We start from the raw sequence: 19,452 nt of genomic DNA, 5'->3' as shown, positions 1-19,452 counted from the left end.
TCGAGAGTAATTTGAAATTCCGATCGACTTCTTATTCATACAATCGACAACTACTGTATTTGCAATTTAACGCGTATCGTCGTTTTACCGTGTTCTCCTTTGCATTAATGGCGCATGGAACATTATGTCGCGCTTTATCGGGAAGAGAAAAAAAATTATATGCTCCGTTAAAGAGGGATCGGGGAAGGAGATCCAGAGATTTCCGCGAAAACCACACGCTCCTCTGCATTCGCAAACACCGCGTTCTCTTAATTTATGCGGATAGAATCTTATCCCAGGGCTTAAAAATTATTCCGAGAATAGAGAAGATTCTCCCTCAGACTCCCATGTTCGTTACGTTCGTTCGCCTTTTTACTTTCCCCCTCTCCCTCTCTATCTTGCCTCTTTTCTGTTTTGCTTGCGTAATGCTCACCGTCTACTCCCCCGAGAGCCTCGATTCGCGCGAATATATGCAAATGCAGTCTGTCAATATCCGAGTTCACGACCAGTCAGTCGGGAAGATATAAAAGGACCAAACCTTCCTCGACACCTCCCCCGACTTACACATCGACGTTTGCTGAGCGAGAGGGGGTGGGGGTGGGAGACGGGTGTGTTGCAGCCACGAGAAATTCATCGATGTCGCCGGGGGCTCGATTTTCATTTCGTCCAACATCCGGAAAGTATAATATTTTCGTCCTACATATTGGAAAACCGGTTCAATATCCCCTCCTTACCGCTCCACGATGCTGCTCCGCGGCGGCTTGAGAGTATCATCCTCGCGTGCAAGAGAGCCACTCGGGAGATGGTTTTTTTTTTGGTAACATGGGGACGACGGATCCCCGTCCATCACTCTCTCGTTACGCACGTTAACAAAGATCGTTTGTCCAAAATCCGTTCGGGGCTCTATACATTTTGCGTCCATCACAATCGCCGGCGACAATCGGGAGATTCAAAGGGAAGCTGCGGATAAAAAATTAAAAAAAAAAAACGGCGAACGTCCGCCGCCTGTAATATAAATATACCCGTGTATATTTTATTGCTTCCCGTACAATATTTGAATCGCCGCGATTCGTTCGCCCTCGGGCGTGGTGGTAATTCGATTTGTTGCCTACCGTCGCCGTAACCGCCGCACAATAAAGAGCGTAATGAATTTTCGTTTCACGTGTTACGGATTTTGCCGAGGCATAAAATCCGGAGGAGGAACACGACACGCGGGGAGGGGTAGTACATTATTAATTTATTATTACGCCATGCAAAGAGAGAGAGAGAGAGAGGCGGAGCGCCGAATTTAGCCGGGCCGAGAACGAGCGCAGGATGTCCGCGCGCAGTACAGGTCGTCCGATACAAGCGGTCGGTTGTTCTGCTATTACGCGGTAACACGCGATTGCTTTATCAACGGGGCTTTAATCGGGTTGAGGGAACTTTTGCCGACACGCCTAAAATAATCCTCTGGGCTATCTGTCAAGGATCTGACGGATATTGCGAGAAGTTAATGACATGCCTCTCCTCCAGCTTCCCCGAATCGATAATATCCGTACGTCGTCCGTTCTCTTTATGTATAATACATAATTTAATAATACCACGATTAATAACGTTTTTATTTAATGTCGTAACGCTGAATACTTCGTCCGTTCATTCCGCGCGTTCATTCGTGACAAAATTGTAAAATTGAAAAATTGGAGAATTGAATCTCTGAGCTATAACCGAAATCTCTCTCTCTCTCCGCTCCCGTTAATTTAATTACGTATATTCCAGCAATATGATTACGAGAATTTTTAGCTGTGTTCCCGGGGAAGCCCCGGTATTTCCTGCCGCCATTGTTCGGTGCCGGACCACCGGTGTGCGCGTCCCGTCGTATTTTGCATTAAGCGGGCCGAGAGTGCAGAATGGTTTTACCTTATCCCGTGGGACAAGGAGTTAACTCCTGAGTGTTTATGAAACGAGCTAAGTACGGGCCGGGCTTTATTAAATCCACTTTATGATTTAATTCATCCGTCGTTCCCGGCGGCGGAGTCGCATTAGTGATTTTTCATTAATGGCCTCCCCGAGTAAATTAATTCGATCTCGGATATTTCGTTGCTCCCGCGTAATGGAACGTAACACGTAATTGCCGCGCGTGGATTTTTCGTTACGGCCAGTTTGACCGCGCGACTCGCGGGATGCTGCTTTTCGCGCGTACGATTCGTTTTCTACAGAATCATATGAAATGTTAATCCCTCTTACTGTGTGCAACTTGAACCTGCGAAAAATCGCTCGACCGAAAACCCGATGTAACTTTTTCTTTTTTTTTCTTTTTACTCCGGGCGCTCAACGATTTTCCCCACTTTGTCCTCTTTTTCTCGCGCGGACGTGAGTCGTCAACTTTTGCCAAAGCCATTTTCTCTCTCTCTAGGTATAGCGCGCGGGATATTTTGTTTGGCCTGAGTTTCCGCATCTCCGCGAGAATTCATCCTACCCTTTCGTCGTTCTATTCGGAGAACTCGGTGCCCGCAGGGGGGTCGGCTCGCGAAGGAATTCCGCGCACGACTGGTGGCGAGACCTCGCGCGATATTAAAGTCTCAAGATACATCTTTCGCGGGACAACCCGCGGTTTTTGCAACGTCGCGCTCTCCCCACCCCTACCCCGTAGAATTGCGCGATCGAGCGTCTAATATTCGTGCATTTGATCCACCGCGTAAACTAATATAGGGTGCAATGTAGCCGTGCATAATTACGAGGTGCGGCGCAATTAAGGTCCCTCTCGGCGCGCGACGGTTTACACGCAGGGACCGAGAGTTGGGTAAGCGACGTATCGCGTTACTTTCCTTTGCCGAGATCGTCGCCGCCGCGATAGGGGATCCCCCCGACGCGCCTTATTCGAGCTGCGCACGCAAATATTTCTCGCGAAGCCGTGCGCATTCGCGCTGAATTAGCGTGAGATTAGCAGAAATCGGCGACGCGAGTGTCGCTGCCAGTTTCTTTTTTTTTTCGAGGATGTATACGGTCAAACGTCTCAAAATATTATTAAAAATTTCACAGGTTGTCTTATTATTACGCTTGAGTATCTAAAATTTCGGCATAATTCTCTTGCTTGAAAAGTAATTTAATTTGTGGCTTGTTGTAAAATCGCGCTTTGCAGCACTTGTTTGCAAATGCGATGAAGTAGCTTTACGAGTTAAATAGAAAATTTTGCATACATTAATAAACTCCATTAAATACTCGCGTAAATGTGGATTTACTTATTCATTTAAAAGTTATTTAAACGCGCTCATTTATTAATCCGCTTCCTATTCACGAATATAGACGGAAGTTTGAATTACAAATTTTCAGTTTTTATATTTCCGGTTTAATAAAATATTCGCCCGCCGCGGGCTGTTATCCGCGACCTTGTTGCTAGGGGACTCGCCACGTGATTAACGCCAAAGCAGGATGTTGTTTTCAACATCGAGTCAAAGGAGGGTGATGTCTTTTGCCTCCTATTCCCGAGGCTGCTGCACCAGCAGCAGCAACATCTGGAAGAATAAAGGCTGTGTAAACGTTGGCCCCGTTGTGTACACGAGCCACGAAAAGCGGTTATCGCGACGGCACTCGAGGGTTGGGGGGGGAGGGGTGGAGGGGACAGGTCTCGAAACTCGTTAGGAAGACGCGTCCACTCCCCGGCCCAGAGTTATGATCATTTTGCGGCGGGGAATTTCTCTTCGGTCCGGGGAGAAAAAAAAAACGGATAGAAGCGCGATACCCGACGGTGACGACGATTGATATTATTGACCGATTGCCACCGCGATTGACTTGTTCGCGAGCGTGAATCACGTGCATAACGATGTTATGCGTTACGCAACGAACCGTTGCTAACGCGGATAAATGCGCCAGTGATACGATATCTATAATTAGAGCTCGTCCCGAGCGCGTATCGATGCACTCTCTCTCTCTCTCTCGCATACCATTATTCGCTGCGCGCACCGATTACTCGCTCAAGGCTGGTTTGTTTTTTTTCCCTCTCCAGCTCTTCCAGCTCCCCCAATACTCTCCGGTATCGTTTCTCGAAGACTCGAAATGTATCTATCTGAACCCGCGCGCACGGCGTTGGAGGGGGTTTTTTTTCCTCCTTCGATTTTACGTCTCTCGAAGATACGGCGAGGAAGAATCTGACGCGAGAAGGGAAATTCTACGCGGCGGCGGTCGACGGTGGCGTCGCGTTGTCGCTTTAAATTTAGATCGCATGGGAACCGGATGATATCCACGCGAAGCTCCGCGGCGCCTTTTAAAAATTTCATCCTCCACGTACACACGTACGTCGTGGCCTCTGACGACGATGTTTAAACTTTCAGAAATAACTATCAGCGTAAAGTAAACTCGTAGGCTCGTTTATTCACGCACATCTTCTTCTGCACCGCGATTCGGCCGAGTCGCTCGCTGCGATAAATAATATTATCGTATAGCATTATCATATTTGGATGAGAGAACGTTCCACTTCGTACTCTTCCCACATCTCGCGTCTCGATCTTCGCGCTCGAGGGCGAACGGCGCTCCTCTTCCCGTTCACGACAAGCGGGATTCGTATCGCGTCTCCGGAGCATCGCCGGAGCGATACGTTCGCGTAGGACAGCATCGATTAATCCATTTAAGGTCGCTGACTCCTGAGAGAGAAAGAGAGAGAGAGAGAGACAGAGAGAGAGATTTGCATAAGCGGCTTTCGAGAAAGGAAACAAAATGCGCGCGGCGACGTTATCAATGAACTTGTCGGCGGCATTACATGAATGAAGCGCGTAACATCTTGTTAATAACGCCTGCACGCGACGCGCGCGTCGTGGGATTTCGCGACTGCGTCGGTTGTCACCGACAAATCGGCAGACAAATCGAAGGTACACGTGTTAAGGTCGGGCGCGCTCAATGAGCCGCGACGCCCGAATATACGTCGTCGGAATACGCGGTCGCTACTCAGGATTGCCGGTGCTATCGATTTCCACGTTCCTTATGCACTTCCCGTTCGGCGCCCCCGGCGCGCGTCTATATCGGCTACATGTTCCCCGCATTCGTCGTACGCGTGTCTCGCGTTGCGCCGGCGGCGGCGGCGGCAGCGAGATGCATACGCGCCTCGCATACCTGCTGTTGTTGCTGCAACGGCGAGCGGCAAGGTCTTCGAGCGCGTGGAGGAATGATTATGCGGGCGCGAGTCTCGAAGCCGCGGGACACACACGCGCCGAATGTCAAAGCGTGAGAAATGTCACCGCGTCTCGAATCGCGCGGGATCCGCGATAGATCGACGACGACGACGCCTCGTCCTTATCATTGGGCGCGTTATCCAAATCTGAATCACCACAATCCTACGCAGCGCTACATTCGTAATCACTGTGTGATCGTCAGTGATTATTAACTGTCTCTCTGCATGGAAAAAAAAATTACTCTCAAATTGAAACTTATGTATTCAAATTAACGCGATCGTTGTTTATAAGCAAAAATATATGATTTTCTTAAAAGAATTTGGAAATCTTGAATTTCCAAATGTTATAGTTTTATTTCAATACTATAAGTGTTGTTTCAAGATTATAATATAATTATTTTGATAATTTTATTCTAAGAATATTATAATCTTCGATTTGAAAACGTAGTATTTTCTATCCAGCATTTTTTTTCTTTCCATTCGAGAAAATTATTCTTATAAATAACAAGAATATTATTTTCGTCGTTTAACTATATAAAATCTTAAAATAAATCTTCGTTCAAGTAAATCTTTTTGATTTAACGCAATACTCGTGTAATCTCATTTTAAAATTTTTGTTTTGAAACCAAAGATAAAAAACAACATATTTTTTTCCGTGAGTGATTTCAGTTAAGAGCGGGAGAGACTCTCACTGATCGGAATGCCGTAATTATAAATATAACAGACTGTTCGCTGTCTTTGTACACAGATTCTGATGTTTAGAGAGCACGAATGTATAACGCGATTGCAGTACATATTTACGCATAATTGTTTAACGCGTGTATTATCTAAATAGCGTAACCGCGTGGAATTCTCCGGAGGCGCGTCAGATGAGACGAATTACATTGCGTTCACCGGACAATCAAAAACAACGCGCCCCGCGTTCGAACAATCGAACAATCGGCGTTGCGATATTCGATCGTTAAGCTTTGATAAATACCTCGTTCTCTCGCATTGCACGGTGAATTGCGACCGTGAAATCGTATTAAGTCCGGCGCGGGGACTCGCGCGTCGCGAGGGTGGACGCATACGAGAGCGATCGTTTTGCAATCCCTATTGTGATAAACGCTTCCCCCCCCAAACCCCGTCCCCTCCTTCCACATTCCGCGTTTATTTTGCCTTTAAACTGTTTGTCACCAGATACGCGGTCGTCCACGAGATCCGCGACCAGAGTCAGCACGTGTAGGTATACGCGTCGACCGCATGCTTCTGGCAAAAATCACGGCACGTCGTTTCTACATCGGGATTCAATATTCGTGTCACGCGACGCGAGGATAGTCGACGCGTTAAATAAATAACTCGCCGACAACCGCCGTCGCCGTCCGCAGAACGCGGGCGGCTCGTACTCTAGTTTTCCCGTTCGCAGTTCTGTAAGTCCATAGTTTCGCCGCGCGCGGCGAACTTCTTCGGAGAGATTTATTATAAAATCATGGAGGGTTACCTTTGTGGCGTCGCCGGCCTTCCGCCACTTTTAACGAAGTACGCGGCGTAGGTACGACGAGGTAATGAGAGCTCGCTGTGCTATATACATCACGTATATACGTCACGTCTCGTTCCCCGTGCGAACGCATGTAAATGCGGGCGAAACTCAATTGTCTTACACCCACACCCACACACGCCGCAACCTTCGCGGTCCGTTGACCGTCTTCGTGCTCGTGTTCCGGCGAGAGATATGAGTTTAGCGTTTCGCGTTGCCCTCGTTTCCATCGGCGCGATTAATCCGCGCGACCCGAGCTCTCTGGTACGTGACTGATGGGAACCCGCGTGGACCTTTCCCGATCCTTGAATCGCGAAAATAATAGCGGCTGCTTCTCCGACCGTTCCCAGAAGTATGAGGCACACACACACGCGCGCGCGCGCGCGCGCGTCTTTCCGTATTAAAGTTTGATTTCAATTATCCGTCGGCTGAAAATACCATTTTCGCGATTCGATTTCCACCGCGACCTCGGAGGCGCGCTCTAATCGAAATTCCTCTTATCATGCCACGACGAGCCAATCCTCGAAGCGGCGCGGTAAGTCGGACGATAAGTACGTGCATAACTTCCGCGCGCGATTAAACGGACCGACGGCGGCGGCGGGGAGTCCGATTCTCCGTAATCGGCAAGTGTCCCCGTTTTGATTAATTCGCTCGATTTATCGCGTGGCTCTTGGTGACGTCAATTAGGAAGAATCGCATGAAGCATTACCCGAACCATTTTATTCATCCTTTTCTGAAACGGCTTCGGCAGATGTTGGGGTCGAAATATATATATAGTGCGAATCGATCGTTTGCGATCGAAACACATGCGCGAGGGGAATGAAAGTGGTGTTTCGATAAAACTGGATTCCCCCCCTCTCCCTCTCTCCGGCTTTATCGACGGTTCGCCGTCGCGAGGGAAAATCTGGCGGCTTTAACCGTCGGCTCCTCATTGTCCGGCCGTGCCGATTAATGAAACGTTGGCTCGACGAAACGAGAGAGAGATAAAGGAAAATAAAAAGAGCAGTGGCCAGGCGTTTATTGGCTATCAGTGAATATCACTGGATGCATGCATGCATACGCTCGCGTTTCCCCCCTCTCCAATTACGAAAATGTTCCATTAGTCTCTCTGGGACCCGAACCTAAACAGACGCGTCGAATGTACGAGCGTGCACAATTATCAGCTGGCTGATTGTTGACGTTCGCTGATCGATACAATACGCCCTTCTATTCGATCCGCTTACGCCTGACTGCATTTTATTTCGCGCATCATCGATCCTTCGAACGTCACCCTTCAGACAGCGGGAAATTGTAGTAGTTCCTGGCGAAACAAAATTATTCCCGGACGAATTGTTTTATCGCGTAAATTGCGTCGCGCGTTGATAGGATTATTTTACGTAAGATACAAGATGTCAACGCATGTGTCGTCTAATGCGGCTCGGAGAACGCGGTGAAGGAGCATGATCAATTTATCTCAGTTTACGGCGAAGGACGTGAAGCCACGTTTTCGATCTCGCGGCATTTCAAGGGTCGGGGGAGCTCGACTCGCGATGATCTCGTTTCACTAGCGGCGCGCGTCCCCGTTTCAGCAATCGGGGGATTTCACATCGCGGGATCAAACCGCGCGCGCGCGCGTTAATTATTACGACACTGACATCGTTCGATGGCTATCTCGTTCGTGACTCGGACTGAAACGGACGTGGGTCGTGTTGACCTGTTGCAGGCGGAGCAGCATGGTATGGTATCAGTGACTGACAGCACCCCCGAAACATGAAGCATCCTCACATCCTCGCGTGCGTCCTGCTCCTGCTGTCTCTGGCGTGGGGCCTCAGCCTTCAGGAGGACGACCTGGTCTTCGACGATGTCGGCGAGGACAACGACAGTGACAACGCGCCTGCCGGGCCCGTCCTGATAAATCATCACGCGTCTCGCGGTCGGTCCGAGCAGCACGGATCGCCGTCCCGCGATGGCAGGAGGCACGCCACTCGGGTCGAGAGGGCGTGGGGCGTCCAGGACGCTGTCGTTCCCGTCGGCCACGTCTTCAGAATGAAAATACCTCGTCAGGCTTTTTCGGGAAGCGTGGATTTTTACGAGGTAAGTCTTCGACGGCGCGACTTATATTCCTCCTCGGCCACGAACTTGCGACGTGACCGGAAGACTGTACCTCGCTGGCCCGGCTCTGCGCTACGAGTCCCCGATGAGAAAAGTATCCGCCCTACGTCGCTCGAATTTTAAATTAAATTAAAGCTCGAAAGTGGGCTTCCGCAGGAAGTTTCTCGTATCAATCCCGAAACTTTAATTCTCGGGTCTTTGCGGATAAAGAAAAAGGAAAAGGGAATTGCCGTTAACACACGACGAACGAATGCGGCATTATTTTACCGGACCGTATTTAGCAAATTACACGCGAACATCTCATTGAAAGATCTATTGTACGAGGAATAGGAGGAAGAAATCCTATTTAAGTGTACACTGTATATACACTCTCCCATCCGGTGTTCGCCGAAGATAAAAGCAGCGTCGGATTTAGACCACTTGAGAGCGTCCTTCTTTCGTATTTATCGAACCTCGTAGCGCCGTCAAGTATCAGCGATGCCTGCCGCTGATGCTTGAACGCTATTGATTTGCTTGTCCTCACATCTGTCATTTTCTTCCCTCTCGAGTCCCTGTCGGCGCGGCGCGACGCGGGCCTCTCTCGTTGAATCCATATTTGCGATTCAATTTGTTCCCCGCCGTTCTCCCAGCGAATCTCACCGGAAATCCTTCTTAGGTTGAATGGCCCTACTAGTCTTCCCTTTGTCCTCGAGATTATTCGGGCAACGGGACAGCGCGCTTGTTCCATTCGTGCGAAGGCGATTTTAAAGGTTCGCACGATACTGCCCGGGCAGAAAGGAACGGCGCGAATAATTGTACCGTCCGAGAGGAATGGCAGCAATGTTGAATGTGGGTTTTTACACGCATTAAAAACGCATTAGGTACGCGAGACCGCAGATCGCGACCGTTTCCCGCGATGGATGCACTGGGACGACGCTGCCTCCACTCTCCTGGGCGTGCCGTCGAGGAAGGACTTGGGCAATTATCACCTGACCGTCATAGCTGTCGGCAAGGATCGCGACACCGCCAAGGATCAATTCGTCGTGCAAGTTGTAACCGAGAAGGTGGACGAACTCAAGCACAGGGACGGCAAGGTGAGGCCGCATCGATAAACGTTAACTCGGCGAAACGAAAGCGCGCAACGAACGAGAGAATCCTTAGCCGCGAAAACCATACCGTTGGCGACGTTTCAAGTTTCTTATCCGAGTCGGACAACAGGTCCCCGTCGTACGTGCCTTTCATTCACTAATGATTAATAGAGTTTTAAGGACAAGAAGACGTAGACAAAAGGCGGGCGAGCATTCGGTGAACGTTTAAATTGTCGGCGAAAAACTTTCTGTGTCATTTCTGCGCGACGCTGATAAAGAGGGGAATAAAATAGTGTTTGAGAAATTGTTCCGAGTGTGAAGTATGAGTGAAAAAGGTATCTATTTTTCCGGGTTGCCGTATATTTTTCAGCCCGTAGTTTAGTTGCGCGCGATAAAATTCGCGTTTGATGAATTTATAATACGGGGCCTCGGGTGAGATCGTAACATAAATCCGTCGGAAGGGAAGTCGTCGCCGCGTCTGTTGCAATATCGCATCGTTAACGTTGCGTTTAAATGTCGTAAAGAAATTGCTGCCGCGCACGTCAACTGATTGATGCCAATTGATGTTGCTGCGCGCGTAACGCGTCGCCTCAACGCGGGAGTTATGCACATACCCTGCGTTTGGTCGACGATCTCGATCTCTGAAATTTTTGCGTGCTGATAAGCGTAAGCCGAAAACCGACGAGCGTGTATCAAATTAGCACGATCCTAATTGTAGACGCATTGCGACGACGGAGAGGACCAGACGATCCTAACGATTCTGATGGACGCACGGATGGACCAGCTGTCGCCTACCATCAGAGTGAACGCCATTGAAAACCTCGCGGGATTTTTGGGAATGCACACGGTATTGATTCTGTCGTGTTATTTGGAGTTGATTGCTTAATTCCCGTCACATTCCTTTGGGAAAACAATCCGGTTTATTTTTTACAGAATTGAAAAAACAATCGTGTTTATATAAAGAAAGCTTATAACAGAATTGTACGACTCACTAATCTACTTAGTTTCTCCTCTTTTTTTTTAAGATACAAAAATTTATATAGATTTTTATTTTTACGTTCTTCAGAGTGCATTCTCAATGCATTCTCAAAGCATTAAGGACGCCACCGCGCTGGATTCCTCCATAATTTTTACCGGACCGGGAAACATTAGGCATCACAACAAAGAGAGCCATTTGACTACTATCCAGTGGCAGGTAAGATTCGAAATATTTGGTTAATAGTTTTTAATTAACAATTACTTAATGTATGCGAGTACAAAAATGTAATTGCGATATTTCATATCTCTCTTACAGCTCTTTCTTATCAGTTAGATTTTGTGATATCTCATTTTTTTTAAAATGCTCGTAAAGCAAAAGAAAAGCCGGGTATGATCTATGCGCGTTCATAGGTTGGCTGCGACGGTCACTTATGGAAGCATCAAACAGAGTTGGTGAAACAATTACGCGAGCAGGCGAAGGATGGTACTCTAGCGGAAGTTCTGCAGCTTCCCGTGTTGTCGTGGCGCGTCAGGACGGACATGAACCCTTTTCTGAGAAACAGACGAGAAGCCGGTTCCGGCGACTACGGCGATGCGGACGATTACGAGGGTTATGATGATGATTACGATTACAACGAGGAGGATGATAATGAGGAGGACTCCCGAGTACCACCGACTTATATGCCGGATTTGAAACATCCACACAGACACCATCACGGCGAGGAGACGATCGATTGGAAGGTGAGTTGCAGCAGTAGTAGTGATAAATCACGAGCATGTTATTTTTAACAAGAATTACGCGAGATGATTCAGAAATAATCGCGAACGATCGAATATTTTTCATCTATATTTGTTTCAGAGCGAAGACATTGACGAACAAGAGATAATACCGAGAATGAGTCAAAGTGAAGTGGAAAATAAAACTACCACCACGGTAAGTGTCTTTATGAAATCAAACGCTACTGCGATTTCCTTTGGACAACGTTTCGGGATACCATGGCTCTACTGCGATCTTCGTAAAAAAAAATCCTATTTCTGCGCTCCTCACATTCGCCATTTGCCATACCGCTTACGGGGGAATCGTTACGCTTAAAGAGTTTAAATTAGCTCCTAGGTATTGTGAATTTTAACGCTCTGGCTTCTATTTCGTTTTCGCAAACTATATATTCCGTCCGTGCATAAATGCGTTCTTTAGAATTTTAGTGTGCTGTACAAATTGCGTCGCGAAAGTCACAAAACAAAAACCTTAAATACCTTGATTCTGTACTTGTACAACTTCTTTTTCCTTTCGAACGTAACTAACAACTCGTTCTTCATGCCATACATCGCATCTACTAACGATTTCGCAGACAAGAACCACTGAACCTACCACATCATCACCAACAACTACAACAACAACCACCTCCACCACTACGTCGACAACTACAACTACAATCCAAGCCGCGCCAACGACCGTAACTTCTCCTAGTAGCACCACAACGACCGTCACATCAGCTGATATAACAACAACAGCTAGTATTTCCACTGCTGTAGCTCCATCGACAGAGTCTCCACGATCGGAGACCACGGACGAGGAGTCGTCGACGGAGAGAACGAGACCTGTGGAACCCATTGAACCTGTTACCGTTTTACCAACTATTCCTTTGGATATCACCACGACTCCTCTTCCTGTAACCACTCTGCCGCCTTTTAGTACATCGGCTACCCAGACTATTGTCTCCGACAAAGTCGAGACGGAGATCGGCATCGGTATTACTAATTTCACGATGGAAGAGGTAATGCTTACGTGCTTTATCGCTTCTCTCATTTGTGCAATAGTTCACGCCGCTATACACAGCAATTTCCTCGTACGCTATATCGTGCCGATTTGTCGCTTTGCTGAGACGAGAATTGTTATCGTCCTGGTCAAAATAATCGTCCGTTTTTAACGGCACGTTAATAGCAGCTTAAATATTCTAACATTATTGCGCAAATTTTCTATTATATGAAATTACTATTCCAATTCTTTCCGACGCAGTGATTCGTGCATTTTAAATGTACGATCTTTTCTCACCTAACAGGAACAAACTACGACTTCCATGAAAGAATCGACTACTGTACCAACATCGATTATCGTCACGGATATTAATACCACCACTCCTTCATCTGTGGTCGTAACAAATGTTAGCGCGTCTACTATCGTGCCTGTAGTCGTAGCGAATGATACAGCTACGACTACAACAACGATGCTGTCAACGTCGGATCTTCGCACAACGACGTCGAGCACGACACCGTCCACTACCAGCGCGACCACAACCACGACCACGACTACGACTACTACCACTACTACTACCGCGGCACCTACAACCACTAAGACAACGACGACAGTTCGGACTACGGAAAGCATCGAGTACGGCCAAGCTAACTTCCCACCGAGACGTGATAAGAGATTAAAGAAGATACCGGTGACCGCTGGCAAGCCGTTGAGTTATGTTATACCGGCTGACACCTTTATCGATCTCGAAGATGGTGATACGAGGAACTTGAAATTAAGCTTATACTTATGGCAAGGCGCACCTATCAAGACAACTCATTGGCTACAGTTCAACCAACGCACCCAGGAAGTCTATGGACTGTAAGTTTGCGCTGTCTGATATATTTATTTTTTGAATGAAACAAATACATTTTAATTAATAAACTTTTTCAACAGGCCTCTTGAAAATGACATATCTACTTGGAATTACGAACTGATTGCTACGGATAGAAACGGTGCCAACGTCACTGATAGTCTCGATATTCACGTCCAGCAGCACAAGTTGAGTCGTAGTGTCAATCATGAATTCAGCATTAATCTGATCCTCGACAAACGAAACGAATTTCCAACAGACGTTGACTGGGAACTTAAGGTGCGTATTGATAAATTTCTTTGTTTCTCATTGATCTCTAATTGTATTTTGATTATAGGTGATTCGAAGCTTGGCTGAACTTTACGGAGACAGTGATACCCAACATATCACGGTTCGTTCCGTCATTATCGACAACGAACGTGACCAAGCCATTTTTACATGGACTAACGACAGTCTTCCAAGAAGTAGTGAATGTCCAAGAGAATATATAAATAAATTATGGCGCGTAAGTAATTTTGTTAATATCATCTCTGTCCTTTTATATGCAGATTTTAAAAATTTATGTTAAAAAATTATGTATGCATTATCAGGTACTCATCGATAGCAATGGTGACAGAGATCCGTCGTCTGCTCTAAGAGCAGTTCTAGCGCCAGAAATAAGGGTAAAGCGTGTCGATTATCAAGGTATCGGGCAATGCGAGGATACGAGTCGTCCCGAGATATCGCCAGTCTCTACCGAAGAACCAAAAGTTAATTTCCCGCCGGTACCGAGGAATCAAGTCGATCATGTTAATGCGACAGTCGGCCAGTTGCTTGTATTTAAAGTGCCAGAAGTATGTGTTTTATTAATTCTTATTATTTTTATTGATGTTAACAATGTAGATAATTATCTATATTATTTTTACAGGATACATTCTTTGATGCCGAGGATGGATCGTCGCGTAACATGAAGATGTCACTTCTTACCATTGATCGAAAACCCATTTCACTTTATGACTGGCTGCAATTTGATAGCAAGAATCAAGAATTTTACGGCGTGCCAATGAGCACTGACATTGGTCGCAAGGAATATCAATTGGTTGTCACTGATAAAGAAGGTAAAAAAACATGTTCTAAAGAGAAAAAAGTACATTTATAACAATTGATTACTTAAAAATGAATATTCTGTAGGTGCAAGTGCTACAGATGGGTTGGTCGTTGTCGTTCATGCGGCACCTCCCATGGCGCACACGGTGGAATTCTCGATGACGCTGGATATTCCCTATAATTCTTTCGCGTATTCGGCGCTTCAGAAGCGTAATTTTATCGAGAAACTGTGCGAACTCTATGGAGACAGAGACACAAGTGCTGTTTTGCTACACAATATCTCGAACGGCAGTACCGTCATTACGTGGCACAACAAAACTCTACCTACGTCATATTGCGCTCACGAGGAGGTCAATAGACTGCGATCCGTGCTCGTAAAGAGCGATAACGACCGTCGGTCCGTGACGGACGAGGTGTTGGATGTGATGGGTCTGAAATTTCCGGTAAAGCAGATCACAGTGATCCCGATGGGGATTTGCCTTGGTGAATTAACAGGCATTCATTCGCCAGACAGCCATGTGCCGCCAGTGGACGATTCGACGTCCGTTGGAGCGTTCCACGACGATTACCTTCTTACTTTCGTTTTGCCGGCGGTCATTATCGCCGCTATGCTAATCTTGGCGGGAATAATCGCATGCGTGCTGCACAAGCGAAGACGTAGCGGGAAAATGAGTGTCAGCGAGCAAGATGACGAGCGACAGAGTTTCCGGAGCAAGGGAATTCCCGTAATTTTTCAGGACGAGCTGGACGAGAAACCGGATCCCGGTAATTATTATTTCCCAGTATATTAACGAAAATACATAGTTTGGTGATATATATCGGTGTGTCTCACTGATACGTCGCGTGGTTTCAGGCAATAAGTCACCCGTCATTCTAAAGGAGGAAAAGCCACCTCTACCACCGCCCGAGTATCAGAAAGCTGAGGACGGCGCTGACATGCCGATGCTGCCGAAGGAAAACTCCGAAGAACCGTACCAACCGCCGCCGCCGTTCGCCACGAATCGCGACACCAATCGGCAAAATCGTCCTAAACCCACTCCGACGTACAGGAAACCGCCCCCCTATGTGCCTCCCTAACAAAATACGGTGCACTCGCCTACGCGTAAATATATGCTAGCAATGCTCGGAGACTCACCGATACACAAGCAAAACCAAATTAATTATAAAAAGCAATCTCGAATTGGCGACGATGACGATCGTGGGACTCTGAACGTTTATAGCGACGTTTGAACGAAGGCCCTTTTCCATTCACCCGGTATGAGACAATATACTGCTTTGGAAGGCGTGAATGGAAGATTCTTCCGAGAACATTCTCCGAATTCGCGCGCGTTTTTACTTATTTTATATATGTATCGATAACGGCACATCTCACCATCGATTTAACGAAAAGAAAAATAAAGAAAAAAAATATCCTTGGTCGATGTTCGGTCGACGTAACACTCTCTTTCTCAATCATCTATATTTCACGCGAAAGAAAAATGAAAGGAAAGATTTTTTAGGAAGTATGGGAATACAAATCACGTGTTGCCTTTCGTAAAGAATTAGGGAAGGAAGGATCCACTGCTCCGAACTCGATATGCGAATTTAGTTTAGATCGTTGTAGAACCGAGACAGGGGATAGGGAATAAACGTACTTTATTCAACTCTGTAGCATTCGAGACAGCAACGATATTCATAAATATTTCAATAATCAGTGCCATTTATTAAGCAATAAGGGTATTCGACTGTGAATAACAGCGCGTATAATTAATACGGTTCTACGGATTTTATCGCAATTACTGTTTACAGAGAGTCTCCAGGTATCAAGAACGAAGGACTTAACGAAAATGCATTATATTACGCACTTACAACGTATAACACTGCCAGAACGACAAATGAATGTCGCCAAACGAGAAAGTTTCGAGATATATATATATGTATATGCATATATATATATGTATAAAATTATATATTTCATTTTTTGTTTTCTCAACCCTCCATTTAGGATAATTCGTGGCGAGACAAGTAAAACGAAATTAAACGTCACTCTTGTGAAACTAGCTCGCTTGGCGATTGCTATTAGTTAAGGAGAAAATATCAGAGAATTAAAACGTTTTTTGAGACATTTAAAGGAATGATTACGATACAGCAAATGCTTCCATTGGCACAGTAGAGGCCATGCAGATAACTTACCTAAGATAAGGAAATTAATGATAGGTAATATATACAAATATAAATATATATAAATATGTATATTAATACCTATTTGCCGTTCGATAGACGTCAATCTGCAGTTATTGAACAGTGTAATTTAAATACTGCCAGACCAATCAAGTTGTTAGCATTTACTTTTTTGCTACGAAGGAGACCCACTGTTTTGTTTCACGCACAATCTAATGCTTTTGCAATTTTTATGACTTAACAGCCGCAATAATATCTTTTTTTTTTATATCTCGGACCCGCGAATTATTCACGAATGCGTACGAGAGAGTTGGCGTTAAAAGGCTTAACTCAGAATGAAAATAAAAAAAAACACTGATACGCACATTACACAGCGACGGGACTATTTAATTTAGATTTTTACATAGTTACCAAGCCAAAAAATAATTAAAAGGAGAGAAAGGTAATAAGGACGTATATTTGTAAAATTGCGAAAAAAAAAACTAAGAAACGTGGCTCGCACTCTTTAGGGCGCATTTTTTTACAATGATTTTTGTAATTTTTTTACCATGCCGTGTTGCAAAACGCGCTACGCGCATACACACACACGCGCGCGCGCACACACATACTTATACATATGTGCATGTACTATCTCATCGTTTAACGCGGCGAAAGAGTGCGGGATAGTATAGTATGAGATACTTACTCACCCGTTTCTTCGATACCTCGATAGTTTCCTGATATTTTTGAAAAGGAAATACGAGAAACGAGTAAAAAAAAAAAGAAATTTCATATGCGTCCCGAACTTTCAAGGGCTCCACTCGCCGTCCATCGTCGGGACGCCGTGCGGAGCGACAAACTCGCGGGCGCGCCTATGAACTGGTGTGAATGCTGACGATTAATACGTATGTAAGATAATAACGAGAATGTTTCATATGTGCAAGCTACAAGAATCACTATATAATATTACGACTAATTAATTCGTGTCTTTGTATAACGTAGAGGATTTAAGTGCATGGCAAGGAAAGCCATACATGATACGCGACTCGCGCGGAGACTCTTGACTTTTCTTCGCGCGCGGACGTAATAAAAACTGTCCATATTTTTATTTCTATAATCCCGAAGAAGCGCGCCTTTTCGTTTGTATAATTAAACGCGCGATCTCAACTGTCTTCGCGCTTGCGAAAAACGAGAGGGATCATCGGCCGCGGTCGCGTGTCAAAGAGACTTTCCTCCCTTTTCATCGCTGGCGTCTTGTTTATCGCAGAAATTCTATGAAAGAGATACGAGAAAATTGCGATTGTCGCCCGTACGCGATTGCTTTCATATCGTGAATCAATATATGTAAGTATGTTTTCTTATTATTTTTATAATGTATGTACGAATAAAAAGATCTTCTGTGTTATATAAATTTAACGCTAAGACTTGAGAATGCAACGCAATCCACGCTGTCGCGCGAGGTGGGATTATCATTACGATTGTGATGTTCCTTTGTGCGTGATCCTCGTTGGGAAAATAAATAGCAAATCTCGGGGACGCGCGGAGAGATATATTAAAATCTCGACGTCCGCACATCAATCTTTGCTAAATCAAAATTTCCATTCGTTACGGACTACGCTGGAGAGTCCTATTGTTTCAGGCGAGATCGTCACAAAGTAATACTGCTGACGATGGAAACGTAAGCAGAGTACAGGCTCCGAGAGTCGATGAACTCCCGGTAAACCAAGGGTTTGCGATGCGTCACAAACGGAAGCGGCATTCGTATTCCGTTTGTGATCTGCGGTAAACAAGCACAAGTCCATATCACGCTTCTAATCATATCATCGCTCTGTCATTGCGTACCCCCTAAGCGCTGCAACTTGCGTTACTGTGAAAATGATGGTAATGTATAAATAGGCATGTACGATATTTATAAGACAACGTGAGGGAGCTCTCCGAGGGGAGAGGAGGAGAAAGGAATAAAACTTCGTAAATAGCATACTCGCTTGCGGCGACTCTTCTGGCCTGTGTGAGAATGAAACGAAAATATTTTATAACTGTGTGTATAAAAAGGAGGTGGGAACGAGGAATTGCGTAACGCTAATTGCGACTGTGACTTTCGGCCGCTTTCTGAGAGAAAATCGGGCTAATATGGGACGGGGAAAAAGTTCCATTACGGAGGGAGAAAAAAAAACGAGCTATCTCGCATCGCTTATATGAACATGTTGTATACATAGCTACATGCATATACGCACATTTATGTTATTTTCTTTCGATTTACGCTTTAAATCGTATGCAATTTAATTTTCTTGTGTCAAGAGAAAGAGAGACAAATAATATGTGAAGGTGAATATTTTAAAGCGTTACTCGAAATAAAATAACGTAATTGTATTATTCTATACATAATATACATCTAAAAATATCATATTGACGGGAATTTTTGAATTATTTTTATTTGATGTGAAAACTTTGATATATATACATATGTTAAAAGAACATTTGCGTTGATATATTCGCGAAATGCGAGGCCAGAACATCTTTCGTACGAAACGTGCTCCTCCGTTGGATGACAAAGCCATCGATATTTACTTCCTAAGTTTCTCGCTAAGTGACATATCTCGTGGGAGAACAAACGGAAGGATTAAAATTCACGAAAATACAGCATATCCTACCGAGCCCGCAACCCGAGACGGATCGTACGCGATCATCTTGGGATCATGTAATGATAGGGCTTGTCGGATAATAAATGGAAAAAGAATTATATCGAATTAATGATATACATACACAGATATCTCTCTGAGACTATAGTATACTGACAAAGAAACACTTGTAAAGTTAAGAAGTTAATAAAACCATTTTAGGGTACTGCGT

The 19,452-nt window shown here is 45.4% G+C and overlaps 1 protein-coding gene across 4 annotated transcripts in view; it reads left to right on the top strand.

Moving 5' to 3' along the window:
• Nucleotides 1–19,446, top strand: part of LOC105832342 (dystroglycan) — a 66,282-nt gene extending 46,836 nt beyond the window's left edge. For 2 of the 4 annotated variants that reach the window (XM_012673185.3, XM_012673184.3), the window contains exons 2-15: nt 8,338–8,708; nt 9,587–9,799; nt 10,512–10,640; nt 10,860–10,988; nt 11,183–11,512; nt 11,631–11,705; nt 12,121–12,546; nt 12,832–13,385; nt 13,461–13,656; nt 13,715–13,882; nt 13,968–14,210; nt 14,285–14,474; nt 14,548–15,228; nt 15,317–15,540. In XM_012673185.3, coding sequence (XP_012528639.1) covers nt 8,385–8,708; nt 9,587–9,799; nt 10,512–10,640; nt 10,860–10,988; nt 11,183–11,512; nt 11,631–11,705; nt 12,121–12,546; nt 12,832–13,385; nt 13,461–13,656; nt 13,715–13,882; nt 13,968–14,210; nt 14,285–14,474; nt 14,548–15,228; nt 15,317–15,540 — 3,882 coding nt within the window. In that variant the 5' untranslated portion in view covers nt 8,338–8,384. Of the gene's footprint in view, nt 1–8,337; nt 8,709–9,586; nt 9,800–10,511; nt 10,641–10,859; nt 10,989–11,182; nt 11,513–11,630; nt 11,706–12,120; nt 12,547–12,831; nt 13,386–13,460; nt 13,657–13,714; nt 13,883–13,967; nt 14,211–14,284; nt 14,475–14,547; nt 15,229–15,316 lie in introns of those variants that run through there. The other 2 variants (XM_028194006.2, XM_028194007.2) reach the window with 2 other exon arrangements.
• Nucleotides 19,447–19,452: the final 6 nt, after the last annotated feature.

Source organism: Monomorium pharaonis, chromosome 10 (genome assembly GCF_013373865.1).
Source record: "Monomorium pharaonis isolate MP-MQ-018 chromosome 10, ASM1337386v2, whole genome shotgun sequence".
Taxonomy (NCBI): domain Eukaryota; kingdom Metazoa; phylum Arthropoda; class Insecta; order Hymenoptera; family Formicidae; genus Monomorium; species Monomorium pharaonis.
The sequence above is the reverse complement of the archived record's forward strand: the minus strand, read 5'-3'. Positions and strand labels throughout refer to the sequence as shown.